Raw genomic sequence first — 23,142 nt, 5'->3', positions numbered from 1 at the left:
TACTGTTTCCACTACGCTCCATCTTTCCCTGCTGGCGAAAAGCAATCTGAGGATGGAGCCGAAGCCCATGCGCAATACGAACCAAGGGAGGAGTCACCGAACTCGTGACTTCCAAAGACTTTCCAAGAGGAAAAACAAACTGCAAACATCCGGGCCCAACACCAGATGGCGATCTATGCACAGTGTATAGATCTGCAGCTCTACATGCCAAGAACAGATGCATACTGGTAAGTAGCATATTCCTTTAGATTAATGCCAACTCCCTGAACATAAGAGTGACGTAGCGACAGATCCTCAAATAAAAGATGCTATGCCAATTAGATTCTGACATTCCTATGCCAGCAACCCACGCAGGCAGTAGTTTTACGTCCTGCAAAATGTGTGCGTTTAACTCACATTCGTCACAGTAAGCCCCTTCCTTCTTTGTGCTACACATCCATACTTTACCTTCTGGAGTAAGCCCCTCAGTTTGGGATACAGCTCATTTGGCCCCTAGTACCGCACTCTTTAGCTATTCTATGCATGGGAGATTTATGCATCACACATGCGATAATCATCCTACCACTGACTCACAGACTGATGCTAGTAACACAATTTACTCACTCTTCACCACCACTTGCAAACAAGTACTGGTAAGGTTAGAAAAGAATTAACTTAAAAGAAAAATATTGAGACATACGAATCATAGGGCTGTGCTTGTCCCTCTGGTATTCTAAAGTTCCGTGGATTCAAATGTATGTAGCTATTGTTGAACTCTGTACCCCTCTAAAACATTCTTCTCTAACAGATTGCTGGTGGTTCGGTGCTGCTGATGCAACAGGTTAAGAGGCTTATGTTATTAGTTAAAGAGCTTTTCCGCCCTCTCCTTCCCCGTATCCTAGGCACTAAAGACATCTTGAAGGGTCTTCCTTAGATCGTCAAAACTCGCACAAAATGAAGAAAGGCTTTGTATGGTCTATGGCCTTCTTACAACAAGTTTTAGGAGCCCTTAGCCTTCAAGGATTACGGCCCTCACACTGCAGGGTTACATCTCACTTGCCAGAAGATTTAAGGCACTCACTACAGGATAAGTGCTCTGATGCTGTAGGATTTAGATCTCTTAACCTTCAGGGTGCAGGGCGCTGAAGCTGTATATTTTAGCCATTAGATAAATCAGGTTAAAGCATTCTTAATAGTTCAGGAAAAAAGGCCCTCGTACTGCAGTTTTGGAAGTTCTAATACGTAAGATTCTCATTAATCTAGAACTCCGTCATTGCAGTGTGGATGTCTGATAGTGCAAAGTTTTAAAATCTTAATACTGTACTGCTGTATTTCTGATGCTGTAAAGTTAATGACTGCAATAGCATGATTAAAGATATGTGTATATTTACTGATGTTTCTTAGATAAGTGTTTTGTGTATTCTTCTCTTCAGATGGCGTACACGAAGCCACTTCTGAGTCCAACTGTGAGAAGACGTCTGATGAGATTTTAGCTGATGGCAATGAATCAGGAGCAGATTTAGCTCAGTCAGCAGAGCAAGAGGAGGCTGAAAGGGACGATACTGAGAAAGAGGCTGCGAATATCCTGCCATGTCCACTCTGCCGTCAAAGGGCAGAGAGCTTCCCTGAATTGAGGGAGCACCTGGAGAATGAGCACCCTGAACTGACCTACACTGAAATCCACCAGCTTTGTGGCCCTAGGGGACACAGTGAGGAGGATGACGAAGAAGAGATGGGCGAGGCAGAAGAGGGGCTGAGCAGCAGAAACAGCAGATCAGCGGTGCCAGTTATAGAAGGGAAGGCCACACCTGTGGACTTAGACACTTCTCCAACTGACACATCAAGTGTTCCCTTGGACATTCGTCAGCCTGTTTCTTACCGCAAGAGCACAAATTTTGCCCTGGACAAATTCCTAGATCCTTCACGACCATATAAATGCACAGTGTGTAAAGAATCCTTCACCCAGAAGAACATCCTACTAGTTCACTACAACTCTGTGTCCCACCTACACAAGATGAAAAAATCATCTGTTGACCCCTTGCTGCCATCCCAAACTGAGGCAACCACTGCCCAATCCAAGCCCTTCAAGTGCACAGTCTGCCGTGTATCGTACAACCAGAGCTCTACACTAGAGATCCATATGCGCTCTGTGCTGCATCAGACACGCTCAAGGGTGGCCAAGTTTGAAGCAGCCGGCAAAAACACCCCAGATGCCAATAGCAGCAACAGTGCAGAGAGATCCGATAATTTTGGCAGTGGCTACAATGTAGAGCTTGGAAGCAAAAACACCACAGCTCGTTCTTTATCACCAGCTATTGACAACACTTCAGCAGAGGTGAAATTGGAGGCAGCAAGTGCAGAGCCTGTACAAAAAGGTCTGAGTGTCCCAAGTTTGCCCTTTGTTTCACATCAGATGCATCTGTCCCTGGACCTGCACCGACCAGCTTCACTACTGCAGTCACCACTGTTCACACCATCTATACTCCCTCCCTTCTCACTAGGGCCCGAGACCTTACTGAAACTACAGAAACATCAGCAACAGCTCCTGCTACCCTTTTATCTGCACGCCTTGAAGGTGAACCCCGAGCTTCCCATGCAAGGGCCCCCTTCCATTCTGTCACTATCAGGTGCTAGCCCCATGTTCATTAGTGGTGGTGGACTGATTAAACCACCACCAGCCATGGTAAAGGATGACGCTCAGTCATCAATGAAACAACTAACCTCCTCCTCACCCTCTCTTGCTCAACCAACTCCTGTGAGCAGCAACCTTGGAGAAGCTTCTGCATCAGAGTTACCATCCAACAGTGACACAAATGACACTGATGGTCGGGTCCAAGAACCCACTCCAGATGATGAGGAAAAAGGGGAGAGTATACAAGAAGAAGAGCCACGACCAAAGCCACCACTAGGCAATGCCAAAACAAAAGAGTCTTATCAGGAACAGGCAGCCAATGCCATGCCTCCTCCTTGGATCCCCAGCGACATCTCACGGACCGCATCCAAAGCCCTGCTAGAGAACTTTGGATTTGAGCTTGTGATTCAGTACAATGAGGGAAAACAACATCTACTCCCAACACATCCTCCACTATTCCAGCCACAGCCGATGCCACCCTGGACTCCACAAAGCACCAGTGAGGAGCACAGCCATGAGAAGCTGAAGTGTGAGACTTGTGGGAAACTTTTCTCAAACATGTTGATCCTGAAGGCCCATGAAGAGCATGTTCATCGTCGCTTCCTTCCCTTTGAGGCACTAAGCCGATATGCAGCTCAGTTCCGCAAGAGCTATGACATCATGAATGCTCCCAAGCAGCTGTCTGCTGTGACACCATCTGAGGCCTCACCTAACCAGAAGGATCCACAGCCACTACCAGAGGCATCTGTTCAGATCCCTCCACTGCCCCTTCCACTGGACTTCCCTCTTTGCCCCTCCTTCCTGATACCACCTCTTTCCTTGCAGGCCATGCCCCCTACTCTGCCAAGCATGGAGGAGTTGATGTCTGCTGCATTGGCCCAAGCAAAGACAGGTGAAGTAACAGTAGAGCCAGATGCTGGTGAGAGCCGCAGCCCACGTACCCTTATTACTCCTGAGCAGCTGAAGGTGCTGTGGAACTACTTTGACATTAACAACTTGCCTTCGGAGGAGAAGATCTTGCAGATGTCTGAGCACACTGGCCTTGCTGCCAAAGTAGTGAAGCATTGGTTCCGCAACCGCCTCTTCAAGGACCGCCAGCAGGACAAGGATAGCCCCTATAACTTCAGCACTCCACCGTCCTCATCCACTGCACTACCAGAGGGTGAGGAGACGGGTGTGGGTTGTGGCCCACAGAGTCAGATTACTGAGGTTAGCCGACAAGATCGTTGGGGCAGCCGTCGTTTCTCACGCACTAAGTTTTCTGACTTCCAGTTCCAGGCCCTGCAGTCCTTCTTTGAGACCAGCGCCTATCCAAAGGACAGCGAGGTGGATTGGCTCTCCCAGCTTCTTGGGCTCCCCAACCATGTTGTTGTGGTCTGGTTCCAGAATGCCAGACAGAAGGCAAGGAAAAATGCAGCGGAGTCTCCATTCCATGCTTGTGAGAAAGGAAAAGAACTATTTGCTGAGGAGAGATGTGTCATGAGTGGCAGTAAGCAGATTGCTTGCAAGAAGTGCCACATTGCCTTTCCATGCATCTTTAAACTAATCCAACACTTAAAGAAGTGCTACAATGATCAGCTGGCTGAGGAGGATACACATGACCTATTTGAGCCTCGGGAAGTATCAAAGGAGACAGACAGTGCCACACAGAGCGAGGTATCTGCATTTGTGCAACCTGTACCCGAAACTCCAGAAACACAACCCCCCCATGAAAATTTTGCAACCCCAGTCCCAGCATCCAATGAGAAGGAGGAACTGCCGAAGGACAACGAGGAAGATGAGGCTCCAGAGAGTGAGAAGGCAGAGCAGGAATGTGAAGCAGAGAAGACTGGAGAGCCATCACCTCCAACCACAGAGGTTTTGCCTGATCAACCGTCAGAAGAGCAGGAGAAAGAAGAGCAGGAGAAAGAAGTGCTGAAGCCAATCTCTGAAGAGCCAATGCAGTCTCTGGATCAAGCCTCTCCACCGAATCGGCCCCTGCAGACTCAGTCACCACCAGAGCGTCCTCAGGAGGGAGACAGTGCCAAAATCCACTCCTGTGATCAGTGCCAGATGTTCTTCGCCAGCCGAGAGCTGCTAGCCCAACACCAGAGTCTGCACATCCTGACCTCTACCCCAATCCCAGGGCACCTGTTGGACATGCCTCTCCTGATGTTTGACAACAATAGCTCACTGCTGACGGAACCACTCCTGCCAGGCAGTTTCAGCACTTTTTCTACTCTTGGCGACAGCATGACAGGAGTGGGCCGCAAGCGAAAGCTTGATGAAGACAGCTTGTCACCCACTGAGAGCGAAGCAGGCTACCTGGGGGATGAGCCCCCAAAGGATAAACGGCTAAGGACCACTATCTTGCCTGAGCAGCTAGAGATCTTGCACCGTTGGTACATGCAGGACTCCAACCCCACCCGCAAGATGCTTGACCGCATTTCTGAAGAGGTGTCACTGAAGAAGCGTGTGGTGCAGGTCTGGTTCCAGAATACCCGGGCCCGGGAGCGCAAGGGTCAGTTCCGTTGTACAGCGCCTACTGCATCCACAAAGCCCTACACCAAATTTGCCCCTCTGGGAAAGCCAGAGGCCCTGCCCCGCCATTTGACCGACTCCCCTTCAGCAATGCTATTCCATCGCAGTCCTAATCTCCAGGTGCTTAGAGATACTGCTGCCTTCTACTACAATGCGACAAGCATGACCCATGCCACTGCTCCCTCAACAGTACACAGGGGAAACCCATCGCCCTACCAACCAGTGGCAACTTCTCAAGCTTTCATGATTAAGGCAGACACATGCTGCACTACGCGGGAACCAGCTACATCTGACCCCGCCCCAGCCGAGCCGAACGACTCTGCCACCGTCAGCACTCAAAACACAGACCAAAAGAACAAGGCTGGTGAGCCATCACCCCCAATCGACAACATTGATGAGAGCCAGCAACGGGCATCTCCATCTACACCTCCTCCTACCCTGGAGGCAGAGGCTCGCAGCCCTGGCGACATGAGTGACTCATCCAGCTTGGCTGACCCAGAGTCTCCAAATCCTGGCCTGCAAAAGTATGCAGACAGCAGCCTTGATGCCTTGGGCCAACGGCGCTTCCGTACTCAGATGAGCAGCTTGCAACTCAAGATAATGAAGGCTTGCTATGCCAACTACCGCACACCCACTATGAGTGAGTGTGAGCTGCTTGGCAGCGAGATCGGCTTACAGAAGCGCGTCATCCAAGTGTGGTTCCAGAATGCCCGTGCGAAGGAGAAAAAGGCTAAACTTCAGGGGTTACCACCACCAATGGGCCTCGACTCATCAGGGGATACACCCCGTTCTGAGTGTACCTATTGCAGAGTCAAGTATGACTTTTATGTGTCCTGTCGCAGTCACGTCTTCTCCCGCCAGCACATCGCCAGGCTGAGGGAGGCAATCCAGAAGCAGCTGAAGAACGAGATAAAGTACTGTGATCTGGCACCAGCTGCAGGGTGTGCTGTCCCACAGCTCAAGGCAGAGCTGAAACCAGGCACCACCGCTGCTGGGACACCTGCCGCTGCCACTTATCCGGGGCTGGGATTTCAAAATATGCCCTCTGGTCTGCCAAGGCTTGGCCCGGTGCTGCTGTCTGGCCAGCAAGTGCCACCCACCCCCATCGGAGGGCTGGCTTCATTTAACACAGGTGAGGATGGGCAGCCGAGGAAGCAGAGGAGGTATTTTTATTTTGGGTGCTTTGAGCCATGGGCACATACAATGGGGGGGGGGGGGGGGGGTCGCGGGGCGTGGCGGGCGTGCGTGCGTGTGCGTGCGTGTGTGTGTGTGTGCGCCTAGTCCCCCTGTTTAGCAGAGAGAGCTAGGGAGAGAGGGAAGGATGAAAATGAGGACGCTTATTTAGAAATGGTTTTAAAGAAATAAGAGCAAGAGACAGAAAACAGAAAAGAAATGAGGAAACGGCGATGCAAGGATAGGAGACAGCGAGAAATGGAGAAATAGATGAAGGTGATAAAAAGAGGAGAGTAAAGGATACTTGAACATTGGAAACTAGGTGGAAAGATAGAGTGAGATGGAGAGACGGAAAGAGGTGATAGGGGAAAGATGAAAGGAAATGAGGAGATCAGACAGGCCTTATGAGGGTATGGGCATGGAGACAGCAGACAAAGAATATGTAGAGAAAAGAAAGTGGGCAAAGAAAGAATACAGAGAACGGTAAACAAGAAGGCAGAGGAGATTAAAAAGTTGACTGAAAGGAAATGGGACAGAGGAATGAATAGAAGAAAATAGGCTGGTGGAAAGAAAGACTACCAGGGCAGAGAAAGTGAGAGGTGGGCGAGGGATAGGGGATCCGTCTAAGGAAGAGAATATTAATTGAATACTAGATGGCCCAAGGAGTGGGCTTTACCTAAAATTGTCTATACCTAGATGGGGCTGATTTGATGCCACACACACCCGGTTCAGAATATCTTATTGTGTCTGATACCAACCTGCACAGCACTGGCCACACAAAGGCCACTCTGGTCACATATCCGGTCATGCAAAGGCTCTCCTGGGTCTTATGCCAATTTGCACAGCAAGATTAGGCTAATAATAATTATTATTAGAACAGCGGTGATCAGAAACGAGTAGCCACAGCTTTGGTCAGGCTAAGGATGTAGTAAAGGAGACTACACAACACGGGATCTTCCAAGTACAGTTTAATGGTGTCAAAGGAAGGCAGCTTAACAGCCAAACTCTGCTGACTTTTTCTCTCTCCCAAACTGTCTCTCCCTCGAAGCCTCGCCAATCCGCATTCCAAGGCTCAGCCGCCCGCCAACATTCTGTACAAGATTAGAACACTATACACCTTCCCCTTAAAAAATAATAATAATAATTCTAATACAAAGATAATGAATCTGCAAACTAAGATTACCCCAATACTGAACAAAATCTTTCAGCTTCATGGAAACGGTCTTTACTCTTGCGCTTTTCTGTACCTCTACGTCTTGCCTATCCTTGATCATACAGTCGTCACTTAGCTTTCCATCATTCATCACACTAGTGCTTGAAACTGTACCATATGGCCTAGGCATCTGACTCCCTACATCTTCAAGATCACCACTACGGGGTACCTTTAAACCATTACTAACTCCATTGGGATCTGCAATTAGTTTTCCCCCATCGTCAGACTCTCACCCTCTAAGTCCCCCTCCTGGCCATACAACCGCCCCAATCAGGACATAATCCTGCAGGTAATGCCGCCTTCTTCATCAGTAACATATAGAATTATGGACGGGTAACTGTGAATAATAGGGATGTTTTTCATTTGAGGGGTTCTGTGTGAGATGAAATAGACCACAAAAGTGACTCTTGAGTCATCTCTGATGTCACTTAGAATTGCCGAGGTGAAAAACATCTGTTGTTCACTTTTTAGCTATCTATAGATTTGTTATATATGGCCTCCAAAATCATCTGCCACTGCTTCCAGCATATGCACAGTGGCAGAGGAGTAATGTGGAAGCAATACTCTAAATGGCCTGTCCGTCACCCATCCCCATAACGTCTGGAAATAACCCTCCCACACAAATCGAGATATAAAAAAATGCGTGGCCTTCTGTCACTCGTCACCACTCTCTGCCATCCTGCCCCACCTAAATTTGCACTCATTTTGAGAGTGGAAAGGCGCCACATCATGTTATTTTGTCCTGCCAGCGCAGGTTTGCAGAGACAAGTGCTAATAGGGCAGAAGGCGGTTAGTGCAGGCACGGTGCCGCACATGTCCTCCTACCTCTTTTGGTTACCCACTGTTATTATCCCTGCAGTGAATAAACACATTCTGATTTTGATCTGGTTGTGCACAATAAAGGCTTTGAATGAAAGCCGCCTTCCTTTTTTTCTCCAAAATCCTGGAATCCGCTGTGAATGCCTGTAGGAAGGTGGATATCTGACTATGGTTACCCCCAACTTTTTGCCTAGTGTCTAGCTGGTTTTTCGACTTAGTTGGCCTGAGATCCTGCCATTCAGGGTCTCAGGCTGTCTGCTCTCTCTGTAAAATGGACTCCATGTACCCTAGGTACATAACCAATTGGTAAGGATCACCTTATTGGACCCTGTACAGTGTACCCTAGGTACCCAGGGCATAGGTGTACCCTAGGCCTCCCAGGGGCTGCAGCATGTATTATGCCACCCCTGGTCTGGCCTTCCAATCAGACACAACTGGCTGATCACTCAGCTGGGGCAAGGTCGTGTAATCACCCCTTGCTTAGATATAGTATGCCTATATCTACCCTTATATATAGACACATGTGTACCTATCAGTCACTCCTATTGCAGGCCTTAACAATCCTGGAGGCAGAGTGCTTGGTAACATGTGAGATGGTGCTCTAGCATGAGCTGAGCCTGTCTGCAGCTTTCGGAACCATGTCCTTATAGCTGTTCTATGATATAGCCTACCATATACTCTTAAAGTGCCTTATAATCTTAAACGGTTATGGTAACTATGGTTTGGCTTTATCAAAACATGTCGTGTAAGGTGTCTAACACTAGGGAATAATACCCCCATGCCATTTCTGGACATGAGAATATTATTCCCCTCTTCTAGAGGGAAAGACATGTTAAAATCATACTTCAACTGTTAGCCTCTGACCAAAGCCTCAGCATCACAAAATGGATGCTGCTGCCACGACACAAGTCTGACCTCCTGCAGCTGGGAGTGATCCCAGCCAGGGAGGCCTGGACAATAGGTTTCCTGCTTGGGGAGGTGCTAGCACCTCCCCAGACAGCCTTTAGTGTATTGGGGCAGGGTGGGCTGAAAGGAATGAGACATGCCTGGGGCACACAAGGTGTTCCTTGCATAGTCCAGTTCAAACCGGCGCTGGGGCACTCCAGCCCCAGCTCTGGCGCGAAACTGGACAAAGGGAAGTGGGTGTAACCACCCCCTCCCAGGTCCCACCCATAAGGCGTGACCTAGCAGGTATCCCAGCCCCCCAGATTAGTATAAGAGTGGGAGTTGGGCCTCAAGACTTTAGATTATCCTGAACCTGCAAAACTGAACAGAAACTCTGGACCTTCGACATTCGACGAAAGAAGAAGACTGAAGAATCTCCCTTGTAGCCAAGGAGTGGCTACCCTGTGCAAACAGGCACCATCAAGAGACTACCCTTTGCTTTGCGACCGTTCTACGAGGAACCGACTGCAGAGCCCGACCAGAGCCTTGATTTCCAGACTTCTCCGACCCTCATCCACATCTGCAGCAGAGCTGAGATCCGTGGAGGCGACGAGCGACGTGGGACCGGCTACCTGGGAAAAGTGGCTAGTAACTTACAGCGCAGCTTCTGAGGTACCCTCGAAGTTGTGCACCGGGGATTGAGAAGCCCCAACCCCAAGCACCATCTGCACCAAAGATCAGCCCCCCACACTCCACGAGTCCTGCGTGGGGCCCTTCAGCATTTTCCTGCTTGCCGCGTCTGTCCGGTTGCTTGCCCGCTGGCTAGTGGCCTCTGTGACGACGCACCCTGAAATCTTCTGCGCTGGTTTGGCTCCTCCAGACTGGCTCCCGCTTCTCTGCAAAGAAGAGGCACCCCAGACCTTCCTGGTCTGCACCAGAAGCAAGTCCTTTGTTCTTCGTGGGTTCCGCTTGCCAAGGCTTGGTGAGTCCTAGTCCAACTTCGACGCCGCTGACAGCAAGAGCCTTCGTGGGACAGCTCGCCTCCTGGTCCTGGTCGTCCTCGACGCTTCCTGGTCCTCCTGGCTGCAGCGACAAGCTTCACCTTCACCTGCAACTCTTCACGACAGCACCTGGTTCCTTCCTGGTTCCACGTGGTCACTGGCTAGTGACCTTGACTCTGTCCCTTCTGCTTGCAGGTTTCTTCTCTTCTTGATCCCAGCCTTGGGATCCACCGGACACTCTCCCCTGACTGCCTGTCAGCATCTTTCTTCAGGCATCCATAGAAGTCGACGACGAAAACGACGCATCTTCACCCCTATGCACCCGCAGCCTGTGGGCTAGGTAACTTGGGTACTCCGGTGCTCATCAGGATAGTGACTATCCTAGTGTCTAGTTTTCAAGTCTCAACTTCCTAGCTACTCCGGAAGTGTCCTAAATCTACCGTTTTCTAAACTGTACTATTGCTATTGACTTTTACGCATTACGCGTGAGTGTTTCCACTCTGCACACGAATCCCGTGGGCCTCCCACTTCCTAACTAACGCTAGGGGCCTTCAAAAACTCCTCTCTCGTTTTACCGAGTTTTGTATCTCTAGGGGCCTCAAGATTAACACATCAAAGACCAAGCTCATGGCCATGTCCCCCTCCAAAAGGTTTAGGAATAACATCAGTGTGGACAATTGCCATTTGGAGCTTGTAACTGCTTTAGAACTATCTTGGGGTGAGGGTCAACAGTAAATTGAATTGGGCTCCCCACCTTTCCAAAATGCTCCTGCTCCATAAACGGGCTGCAGGTGCTATTGTTAGTCACCAGAAATTATCATTTAGCCGACCAATAGCTGCAGCGGTTATGGTCTACCAGGGGAAGGCACTTTCTGCCTCCCTATACGGGGCGGAACTATGGGGTTTTGAAAATTTAGCAGAGTTAACAAAATCGGAGAACTGTTTCTTTAGAGCTATCCTCTCACTCCCTCAATCCACCCCATTAGTTCCTCTTCGCAGTGACCTTGGTATACATCCCATAAATGATATTGCTAGGCTGCGCCCCTTGCTATACTGGGTCAGGCTCAGAAGATCTACGGATTTAAGTCAGTATGCTGCGGCCCTGGATGATATATTACACCTCAGAGCCAGTTATAAGATCCCTTGGCTATTCAAATTAAAACATCTGGTGTATGCGTTGGGTTTGGGAGAGTATTGGGAGAGCCAGCAGCCACCTCCTAAACCCATTATGAAAAAAATCTACTGGGACTGGATTACTGCTGCAACCTTAAGGTCGCAGCAAGGTCCCCTTACTGAAAAATTTCTAGCCGTAAAACCTGTTCCTAGATTGGAGATTCTTCTGGATTTTATTGAATCCCCGTATGATAGGGCATTGTATCTTAAATTAAGATACGGTACACTCCCACTATCCGAGTTTCAAGGTGGATGGAGAGATGGATCGGAGGTTGGAAAAGGCTGCCCAGGCTGTGCCTCCACCAAGGAATCCATTGGTCATTTTCTGTTTGCTTGTCAGGCCTATAAACATCCTAGGTCTAGTTGGCTGAAACCTATTTGTGCCAACCTGGGTTGCAGGTCGCACTTGGTGGCCTTGCGCATTTTAACGTATGTGACATCCGTGCCCAGTATCATCTGCGGAACTGCAAAATTTTTGGGCAGGGCTTGGAGGATTAGACAGAGGCTTCTTGAGAAGCACCAACTCCCGAGTGAAACTCCATCTTTAACACCTCTGCCCTAGTTTCTAAATCTTCAAGCAAAGATGCTGTCTGATTCTACCTCTCTTGGCACTTTTTACTATTAAATTATTCTTCATGTCGTCTTTCAGGCAATGAATTATGTTGTTTTAATCATGTCAATATTTTACCTGTATATATGGGGTACTGTTGTTGTAATGGGCTTTTTTATTCAATACTGTTTTAATAATGTTTTATACTTTTATGATATTCTATATATCGAATAAAGTTACTACAACAACAACAACTAACGCTAGTGTAGTGTAGCCCCAGCGATTCCCTAGGCCTAGGCCTATTCTATTTCCGTGACAGTGGTTCTTATACCACTTACATAGTATATGGTTTGCGTGGCCCCTAGGGCCTAACTGTATTACTTACCTGTGTGACTTACTGTATGCATTAATAAGACTGTGTTGTACTTACCTCTAATCTCATAAAGAGTGCTGAGGGTTTGCTTAGAATAAATACACTTTATTTTATATATATATCTGTTGTGGTGTCCTTTCATTTGGTATTCAAGGGATTATATATGGTATCACAGCTGGCTTCACATGCCATTCAGAGTTTAGCCTAAGACTGCTCTTGTCCATGCTACCACTAGGATAGCTGGTCTATAAGGTTGACTTTACAACCAATCACCATAAGGGTATTTGGACTGATATAAGGTGTACACTATAACTAGTGACATCATACATCAGGCCAACTTACCACATTGGTGAGCAGCGGTTGGGATCTGAGCTTGCTGTTGTAATACCATTGTAATCTTGAGATACTAAATTGAAAGATCACACAGATATTGTCTAGGTACATATAACATAGATTATTATACTTAAGTCCTACTGGACTTTGTAGTTGTAGGTTGAAGGGAGTAACACACCCTGACTACAACTACTAGAAAGGTTTAGTAGATACAACTAGTGTAGGTAGGTGCACACACCACACCCTCACTAGATCATGTCTCTGAGAGTAGATCAAGTAGATGCTCTCTCAGGAGGATCAGGTCTGCAAAAGATCCCCTCTAGATATGATACCTTAACATTCCAGGAGATGAGACACTTGTGTACCTCCAGAGGAATAAAACAGGGTGCAAACCCTACCCTCCTTCAGTTAAGGCAACTCCTAGAGGAGTATGATGCTCAGAGGGCATCTCAGGCAGGTGCCCTAGGCACAGAGGAGGGTCTACCCACCACAGAGGAGTCAGATGGGGCTTCAGATGGGGAGGTAGACAGCCAGAGCCAAGTAAGGAGACTTAGCCAGGCTAACTTAAGTTTACATGGGAGTTTGCATGGGGTCCCCCCATACAGACCCCCAAGTAGGCATTCACAGAGAAGCAGGAGGGACAGATCCCCTTCAAGGGAATCCATCCACTCCCATGTTTCTAGCATCTCTAATGCTTCCTCTCACAGGGGAATGACTTCACCTGAGAGAAAGGAGCATAAAGCCAGAATGAGGGAAGCTAATCTGAGGATTCAGAGGGAAGAAATTGCCCTTGCCAAAGAGAAGCTTGCTCTGGCTAGAGAGCAAAAATTGTGTGGGTCAGAACCCACTGGTGGCAGCAACATTCCTAGAGATAGGGATAGGTCTTATGACCATAGAAACCTAAGCAAGATAGTCCCCCCATATCAGAATGGGGATGACATCCACAAGTGGATGACTGCTTTGGAGAGGGCCTGCAAAGTACAGCAGGTACCCCAAAGTCAGTGGGCAGCTATCTTGTGGCTCTCCTTTTCTGACAAAGGTAGAGACAAGCTCCTCACAGTCAGTGATGAGGATGCAAACAATTACAAAGTCCTGAAGAGTGCTCTGATAGATGGGTTTGGCTTAACCACTGAGCAATATAGGTTGTTGTTCAGAGACACCCAGAAGACAGACACAGGACTGGTCTGATTTTGTGGATTGTGCCACTAAGGCTTTGGAAGGTTGGTTAAATGGCAGCAAGGTGCAGGACTATACAGGATTGTAACAACTTGATTATGAGGGAGCAGATCCTTAGTAATTGTCAGAACCAGCTTCTCCATCAACACCTGGTAGACTCAGATTTGACCTCTCCCCAAGAATTGGGAAAGAGGGCAGATAAATGGGTCAGGACCAGGATTAGGCCTAAAAATCAGGGTGGTGACCAGAAGAAAGATACCACCAAGCCTCAAGAGAAGGGTGGGGATAAAGCAAAAGAGAAATCTTCCTCAGGGCCCCAAAACTCCACACAGGGTGGTGGGTCCCAAGCTCCCTCCTCTACCACAGTTAAAAAGCCTTACTGCCATGTGTGTAAAACACCTGGGCATTGGAAAACTGACAGCAGTTGTCCACAGGCTAAAAACAAAACTGTTCCTCCAACTACTCCTGTCACACCACCTATTACTGTCAGCAGTAATCCCCCAGGTGGTGGGAGTGCCCCCAAAAATTTGGTTGGGTTTTCTTGGGGGACACAGGGGGACTCTGGCTTAGCCAATTCCCCTACAGCAGCTACTCTTGTCTGTGATGGTGGCATGGGGTTTGCCAACTTCACTGCCTGTCCCAACACTTTGGGTAGGTACAGACAGGAACCCTACATCAATGGTAGAAAAGCTGAGGCCTACAGAGACACTGGAGCTAGCATCACTATGGTGGCCCATAGGCTAGTTCCCTCTGAGCAGCTTTTGCCTGGTTTCTCATACCAGGTAACTAACATTGATGGCAAACAGAACAGTCATCCCATGGCAGAGGTATGTCTCAGCTGGGGAGGGGTCACTGGCCCTAAAAGGGTGGCAGTGTCTCCAACCTTGCCTGTGGACTGCTTGCTGGGGAATGACTTAGAACTCTCAGCTTGGGCTGGAGTTGAACAAGACACCCATTCTAAAATGGTAGGCCTTTCCAAAAAGGGTAGTGGGGTTGTGCCAGTCACAACCCCTGTCCAAGTAGCTTTCCTCCCTGAAAAGGTTGGAAGGGCAGTGGTAGCCACAGCCCAGGCACAGACAGACTTTCCTGTAGAAATTGGCAGAGCTGTGACAGTCACAGCTCAAACACAAACTGAGTGCCTTCCTGAAAAGGTTGGCAAGGCTGTAATGGTCTCAGCCCACACTCAGACTGATATAGGTGTAGTGAAGCCTGAAACTATGGATCACTCCACACAAACAGAGAGTAGTGGGGAGGAAGAAAAGTCTCCCTCTCCCCAGACATTAGGAAAAGGTCAGCCTCCTCAGGGATCTGACCTCACCCCTTGTGAAGGAACTGCCCCAGAGGTAGCCAGGCCTGGCCTGGCAGAGCCTCTGATGTCAGTGGCCCCTTCCAAGGTGGGACCCAGTCTGGTGCAGGTAGCCTGCCTCTCTCTACCCTGCCTCAGTCAGCCCAGGGCTGCAGAGGTCAGGGAGGCCAGTGGACCCCAAGAGGGCCCCTGTCCACAAGAACCCCCCCTTCAAAAGAATGAGGATTGCCTGGTTAGTTGCCCTAGCCAGGTGATGGGTAAAAACATTCCTGAAGGATCCCCTTCACAGGTAGTTAGGGACCTCCCCCAGAGGGATTCTGTTGGGCACAGGCAAACATGGGACCTTAGGACCCCAAACCTGACCTGTCCCTCCAGTAAGCCCACAAAAGGGACCCAGCCTCCAGCTTTAGGTAGCCAGAGGCTGACCCTGAGAGCACAGTGCAACTCAGTTAGAAAAAGAAAGGCATCCAGGGTGGAGGATGATTGGAGGAAGCTGAGGCCTCACTTTGAGGACACTCACTTCAGTACTCCATCTCAACACCAGCCTTTTACTTTGCAAAGACACACCAAAGGTAGAGATTCCCTATGGTGGAGACCCTATGATATCTTTAGGATGAGGGATTGCTTAGTGGACCATGAGACAGGGGGTAACCATGCCAGTGCTGGTTCTTCCTTATATGGCCACTCAGGCAATAGAGGCTTACCTTGTCAAGGCCAGCCTTATCTCCTTTCGTTTGGGGGGGGGGTTGTGTAGGAAGGTGGATATCTGACTATGGTTACCCCCAACTTTTTGCCTAGTGTCTAGCTGGTTTTTCGACTTAGTTGGCCTGACATCCTGCCATTCAGGGTCTCAGGCTGTCTGCTCTCTCTGTAAAATGGACTCCATGTACCCTAGGTACATAACCAATTGGTAAGGATCACCTTATTGGACCCTGTACAGTGTACCCTAGGTACCCAGGGCATAGGTGTACCCTAGGCCTCCCAGGGGCTGCAGCATGTATTATGCCACCCCTGGTCTGGCCTTCCAATCAGACACAACTGGCTGATCACTCAGCTGGGGCAAGGTCGTGTAATCACCCCTTGCTTAGATATAGTATGCCTATATCTACCCTTATATATAGACACATGTGTACCTATCAGTCACTCCTATGGCAGGCCTTAACAATCCTGGAGGCAGAGTGCTTGGTAACATGTGAGATGGTGCTCTAGCATGAGCTGAGCCTGTCTGCAGCTTTCGGAACCATGTCCTTATAGCTGTTCTATGATATAGCCTACCATATACTCTTAAAGTGCCTTATAATCTTAAACGGTTATGGTAACTATGGTTTGGCTTTATCAAAACATGTCGTGTAAGGTGTCTAACACTAGGGAATAATACCCCCATGCCATTTCTGGACATGAGAATATTATTCCCCCCTTCTAGAGGGAAAGACATGTTAAAATCATACTTCAACTGTTAGCCTCTGACCAAAGCCTCAGCATCACAAAATGGATGCTGCTGCCACGACACAAGTCTGACCTCCTGCAGCTGGGAGTGATCCCAGCCAGGGAGGCCTGGACAATAGGTTTCCTGCTTGGGGAGGTGCTAGCACCTCCCCAGACAGCCTTTAGTGTATTGGGGCAGGGTGGGCTGAAAGGAATGAGACATGCCTGGGGCACACAAGGTGTTCCTTGCATAGTCCAGTTCAAACCGGCGCTGGGGCACTCCAGCCCCAGCTCTGGCGCGAAACTGGACAAAGGGAAGTGGGTGTAACCACCCCCTCCCAGGTCCCACCCATAAGGCGTGACCTAGCAGGTATCCCAGCCCCCCAGATTAGTATAAGAGTGGGAGTTGGGCCTCAAGACTTTAGATTATCCTGAACCTGCAAAACTGAACAGAAACTCTGGACCTTCGACATTCGACGAAAGAAGAAGACTGAAGAATCTCCCTTGTAGCCAAGGAGTGGCTACCCTGTGCAAACAGGCACCATCAAGAGACTACCCTTTGCTTTGCGACCGTTCTACGAGGAACCGACTGCAGAGCCCGACCAGAGCCTTGATTTCCAGACTTCTCCGACCCTCATCCACATCTGCAGCAGAGCTGAGATCCGTGGAGGCGACGAGCGACGTGGGACCGGCTACCTGGGAAAAGTGGCTAGTAACTTACAGCGCAGCTTCTGAGGTACCCTCGAAGTTGTGCACCGGGGATTGAGAAGCCCCAACCCCAAGCACCATCTGCACCGAAGATCAGCCCCCCACACTCCACGAGTCCTGCGTGGGGCCCTTCAGCATTTTCCTGCTTGCCGCGTCTGTCCGGTTGCTTGCCCGCTGGCTAGTGGCCTCTGTGACGACGCACCCTGAAATCTTCTGCGCTGGTTTGGCTCCTCCAGACTGGCTCCCGCTTCTCTGCAAAGAAGAGGCACCCCAGACCTTCCTGGTCTGCACCAGAAGCAAGTCCTTTGTTCTTCGTGGGTTCCGCTAGCCAAGGCTTGGTGAGTCCTAGTCCAACTTCGACGCCGCCGACAGCAAGAGCCTTCGTGGGACAGCTCGCCTCCTGGTCCTGGTCGTCCTCGACGCTTCCTGGTCCTCCTGGCTGCAGCGACAAGCTTCACCTTCACCTGCAACTCTTCACGACAGCACCTGGTTCCTTCCTGGTTCCACGTGGTCACTGGCTAGTGACCTTGACTCTGTCCCTTCTGCTTGCAGGTTTCTTCTCTTCTTGATCCCAGCCTTGGGATCCACCGGACACTCTCCCCTGACTGCCTGTCAGCATCTTTCTTCAGGCATCCATAGGAGTCGACGACGAAAACGACGCATCTTCACCCCTATGCACCCGCAGCCTGTGGGCTAGGTAACTTGGGTACTCCGGTGCTCATCAGGATAGTGACTATCCTAGTGTCTAGTTTTCAAGTCTCAACTTCCTAGCTACTCCGGAAGTGTCCTAAATCTACCGTTTTCTAAACTGTACTATTGCTATTGACTTTTACGCATTACGCGTGAGTGTTTCCACTCTGCACACGAATCCCGTGGGCCTCCCACTTCCTAACTAACGCTAGTGTAGTGTAGCCCCAGCGATTCCCTAGGCCTAGGCCTATTCTATTTCCGTGACAGTGGTTCTTATACCACTTACTTAGTATATGGTTTGCGTGGCCCCTAGGGCCTAACTGTATTACTTACCTGTGTGACTTACTGTATGCATTAATAAGACTGTGTTGTACTTACCTCTAATCTCATAAAGAGTGCTGAGGGTTTGCTTAGAATAAATACACTTTATTTTATATATATATCTGTTGTGGTGTCCTTTCATTTGGTATTCAAGGGATTATATATGGTATCACAACTGGCTTCACATGCCATTCAGAGTTTAGCCTAAGACTGCTCTTGTCCATGCTACCACTAGGATAGCTGGTCTATAAGGTTGACTTTACAACCAATCACCATAAGGGTATTTGGACTAATATAAGGTGTACACTATAACTAGTGACATCATACATCAGGCCAACTTCTCACAATGCCTAACTATCATCATACTTGGAATCTAATCATCTGCTCGATCCCTTGCAATCTGGTTTTCGCGCCTCACACAATACTGAGGCTGCACTTGTGGAAGTCACAGACACTATCAAACTGGCATTAGATGCGGGATCAGTGACCATGTTGGTTCTTTTAGACCGGACAGCCGCATTCTATACCATCTCCTATCAGATCTTATTACATAGACTCAGGGAGTTTGGTGTCAGAGGCAAAGCACTTGAATGTCTGGTCAACTTCCTGTCAGAACGCACAAGTTGGGCGAATACACATCAGCATCTTCATCTTTGGATAAGGGGGTGCCACAGGGCTCAATCTAGAGCCCAACACTGTTTAATGTTTATATGGACCCTTTGGCACAACTCATTAGATCTTATGGTTTTGAAACCATTTCCTTTGCTGATAATACACAACTGATCACCACCATGGACCATGACCCCACCCTGACCAAAGCGAGATTTAAACACTACTCCTAAAACTGTCTTCAACTTAACATGAACGAAACAGAGATCTTCCTGTTCAGGAAGGCACAGACTGCTTGGTCAGAGGGTTGGTGGCCTCCAGAGCTAGGCTCTCCACCTACCCCCCAAAAATGTGCAAGAAATCTGGGAATAATGATGGATGATCAGCTCTCCATGAAGGAGCATGTCAAAACAGTGTCTGAAACCTGTTTTGGCATCCTACAAACCCTTAAAAAGGTTTTTCAATTGACTCCTTTGCAGGCTAGGAAGACACTGGTACAAGCACTAATAATGTGCCGCCTAGACTACGGCAATGCCCTCATGGTGGGTAGTAGTGAAGGCCTTCTGCCAAGCTCCAAGTGGTGCAGAATTCGGCCGCCAGATTGATATTAAATCTTCCACCCCGTTCCCCCTCCGAGCCCTCTCTATATTCCCTTCACTGGCATCAGATTAAAAAAACATGCCCTCTTCAAACTTCTCTGCCTGGTGTGTAAGACCCTGTAGGGGAAGGGTCCTCTCTACCTGAGGCAGAAATTACAACCATACATCTTGGCACGGCAGCTCAGATCAAGTGATCTATTGCTCCTATGCCCAAAACGCATCAGAACAACGAGGCACAGAGGTGGCACCTTCTCATTCCTGACTCCTCACCATTGGAATAGGTCACCTTTATCTATCCGAGCATGTACGGACTTCACCACATACAAAAAAAATCTGAAAACCTGGCTCTTCTCTCAGTGTCTCTCAGTGTCATTGTCGCTGACTCCAGGCTCGGTGGTTTCGTGTAGGTTTACGAGCCAGGCAGTGGACTTGGAAGACGTGAGTACCACAGACGGTTCTCTTTCTTTTTCTACCGTTGGGCTCTCTGTTAAAAGCCGACTTGATGGATCAACTGAGGGGCCTTCGGTTTAAATACATTCTTTCCGTTTGTGTCCCCCACAGTTGTCCTGTAGTCCCGCCACCCACCTTTTGCCTAAGGAGTACAGCACCTTTTTTACACATGTGAGTGCCTTATTTTCCAACTTATTTTCATTTGGTCATTAGTGCCTTTTTATCGTAATCACACTGGTTTGGTAACTTTAATTTCTCGCTGACTCGTTGGTCGAAGTGTCCAACTGAGTAGTTCCCAAAATCTAGGTTTGACTTCGTTATTCATAATGTAATTAGCATTTATGGATGTTTCAGTCGAATACGATGTTAGAGCACAGCTTGTGGGAATAACGAAATTCAATGGATCTTCTTGTTCCTCGATAGACATTGCATCAATCTGTTCCTGGCACATAGTAATACACAGATGATAGTTACTTGCTGATGTGTTGCATTTGTGTCATTATTTCCTTACAGGTATCCTTTCGGAATTGCGGAAGGCACATAACGAAAACCGTGAGTGTATCGGTTCCTTACACCTGAGGTCAGGATAGGCTTTAGTAAGCTTATACCGCCCTGGTGGATTTTTTGTTTTGTTCTGGTTAGGTCCTGAAGAAAGCTTTGTAAATCACACATAAGAAGCTGAAACATGTTGACCAATATGACCGCCATTGGATGTATCTGACCCACTAATAGTCAGGATTATACATCCTTCACTGTTTTTAACGTCCAAGCTTCATCTTAATTAAATATATTGGTGGATGAATCTTGACATTTTAAAATTTTCCCCCCTTTTTTTTCACTGATAATCACTATCTTTTTAGTCTGATCTTGTTGCTCCGCCTTAACATAGCGTCGAAGCACACTGGAGGTACACAAGGTACCCCCAGGAGAACCCCATGATGAAGCATGTCACCAACTATGTTGGTGAGTGAGGGTTCACGAGGAACTTCAGATTGATTCGCAGTGTCACAATAGTTTTGTTTTAGGAATCACTAGTCCTGTATATATTATCTTCACACTCTTCTGTTGTTTCTTCTGATTATTATAGGGGGACTAAGAGTGTGGCTTAACCCTCTCTCTCTTGTTGTTCGAATTTGTTTCTAGGCAGCGCACAGCTGTGAGAGTACGACCAATTCCAGTATTGATAATCATTTTTTGGCACGACCATGGAAAATACAGGCCTTTCATATACAGATGCAGAGGTGGACGCCCTACTTGCGGACCCCTCTCTGTTTGCTGACTCGTCAATAGCACAGACTATATCACAGACGAATGAATGGGACAAATTAACTGAACAGAAACGTAGTCGCATCCGCACAATCCTACATGGAACCATACTTACTGAGTATTTACGTAATAATGTGGCTCCTAAAGGCTTATTGGTCACAAATGCTCCCCGGATTTTTTTAGAAGACCCTGTCTTTAGGAGGGATTGGGCCCAAATCGCGTGGCACTGCACGCGCGATTGGCTCGTCCTTATCATCAAAACAGCGCTACGACTTTCTGAGGCCCTTCTGGTGGAAATTCAGTTAACTGAAACACATTTTCGCACTACCCTGACCGGCTATAAAAAGAAATTGGATGAGCTCAACAAAGAGATCAATGAGTATAAAGACACATTAACACAGTCCAAAGCTCAGAAGTTTCAGAAGGATCTGAAACGTTTTTCTTATGTTAAAATCTATCCATATGCTAGTCCTGACTACACACCGCCGGTACCTACTAATGACCAATCTGAGACCACGGATGATAATGATTCATTCTCAAGTGGGTCAAGTACTGACAGTACCAAGTCTAGACAGCGGGGCAGAGGTAGAAACAGACCTCATCAGTACCAACCTTTTTGGCAACAACCTCCCTCTAATCAAGGCAATTTGGGTTATCAAAACCATTTCCAACCACCCCAATTCCCAATGATGGGCTGGAATCCGGGCTTTGTCCCGCTCCCTCCTTTCCCTCAACCCTCATTCCGTCCTCCTTTTTTGGACAGAGGCAGACGCGGGCGAGGGAGAAGAAGAGGGCGCAACCAGGTCCATTGGGAACAAGAGGAGAATATGGGGAACAATACACGCAGCAAAGGCGTAGCCAACAACCTACAAGTTTAGTCACCAACTTATCCTCAGTGGTCCTCACTCAGAGTGAGAGTGATGTCCTTGAGAGAGGTTTAGGTTTTGTCCCCACTGCACGTTTTGATCGATTCAAATTGCACTGTGAACTGTCTGAGTTTTTTAGAAAACTTAAACTTAAGTTCTTTTTTGAAAGGAATCAATCTGAAGTCCTTGCAGATCATCCGAGTGATACTGGTTTACGTTTGAAATCAACTTTCATACCCCCACCACATACAATACCAGCAGAGATAACTGCGTTTGAACAAGCAGTTTTTAATGATGTGGAATCCTTTCAGGACCAAGGGACCTTCAAAAACATGAGTTCCGTTGACTTTCAGGCACTCCAATCATTACGATCTAATGCCCTTATCGTGATTAAACCAGCAGATAAGGGGAGTGGGATTGTAATTCAGAACAGTATTGACTATGACCTTGAATGTAAACGTCTGCTTGGTAACCCCAAGAATTACATTCCACTAACCACAGATCCTTCCACCTCTTTGAGGGCCACCATATGTAATCTTGTGGAACATGCTGAATGTAGTGGTTATATTAGTAAGCACGAAGCAGATTTTCTGACGAAGGGTAAAGGTATAGTGCCTTACTTTTACACCTTACCTAAGACCCACAAGAACAAATCACCTCCACCAGGTCGCCCTATAGTATCGGGCATTGGCTCTCTTTTAGAGCCTCTATCTATTTACTGTGATTATTTTTTAAAACCAATAATCCAGAATACTGTCACCTACCTGAGGGATACAAAAAGTTTTTTGGCATCCCTACAAGATTTGAGATTTGATAATGACAATACCATTCTTGTATCATTAGATATTGAGAGTCTTTACACCAGTATTCCCCAGGACGATACCATCAAGGTCATTGGGGAATCTTTAGACTCCATAAACTGGACTTTTCAAACACCTAAAAGCTTTGTGATTGATTGTGCTACTTTAGCACTTAAAAGGAACTTTTTTGAGTATCAAGGTACATTGTACCTCCAGTGTACGGGTACTTCTATGGACAGCACATTTGCGCCAAGTGTGGCAGGTCTATATGTTTA

At 48.0% G+C, this 23,142-nt stretch overlaps 1 protein-coding gene across 1 annotated transcript in view; it reads left to right on the top strand.

The window, feature by feature from the left end:
• Positions 1 to 23,142, top strand: part of LOC146869950 (zinc finger homeobox protein 2-like) — a 1,750,357-nt gene that overhangs the window by 812,297 nt on the left and 914,918 nt on the right. The window contains exon 14 of the mRNA XM_085640777.1: positions 1,413 to 6,263. Within this exon, the coding sequence (XP_085496903.1) occupies positions 1,413 to 6,263 (4,851 nt within the window). The remainder of the gene's footprint in view (positions 1 to 1,412; positions 6,264 to 23,142) is intronic.

The sequence above is a fragment of the Triturus cristatus genome, chromosome 1_1 (assembly GCF_964204655.1).
Source record: "Triturus cristatus chromosome 1_1, aTriCri1.1, whole genome shotgun sequence".
NCBI lineage: Eukaryota > Metazoa > Chordata > Amphibia > Caudata > Salamandridae > Triturus > Triturus cristatus.
The sequence above is the reverse complement of the archived record's forward strand: the minus strand, read 5'-3'. Positions and strand labels throughout refer to the sequence as shown.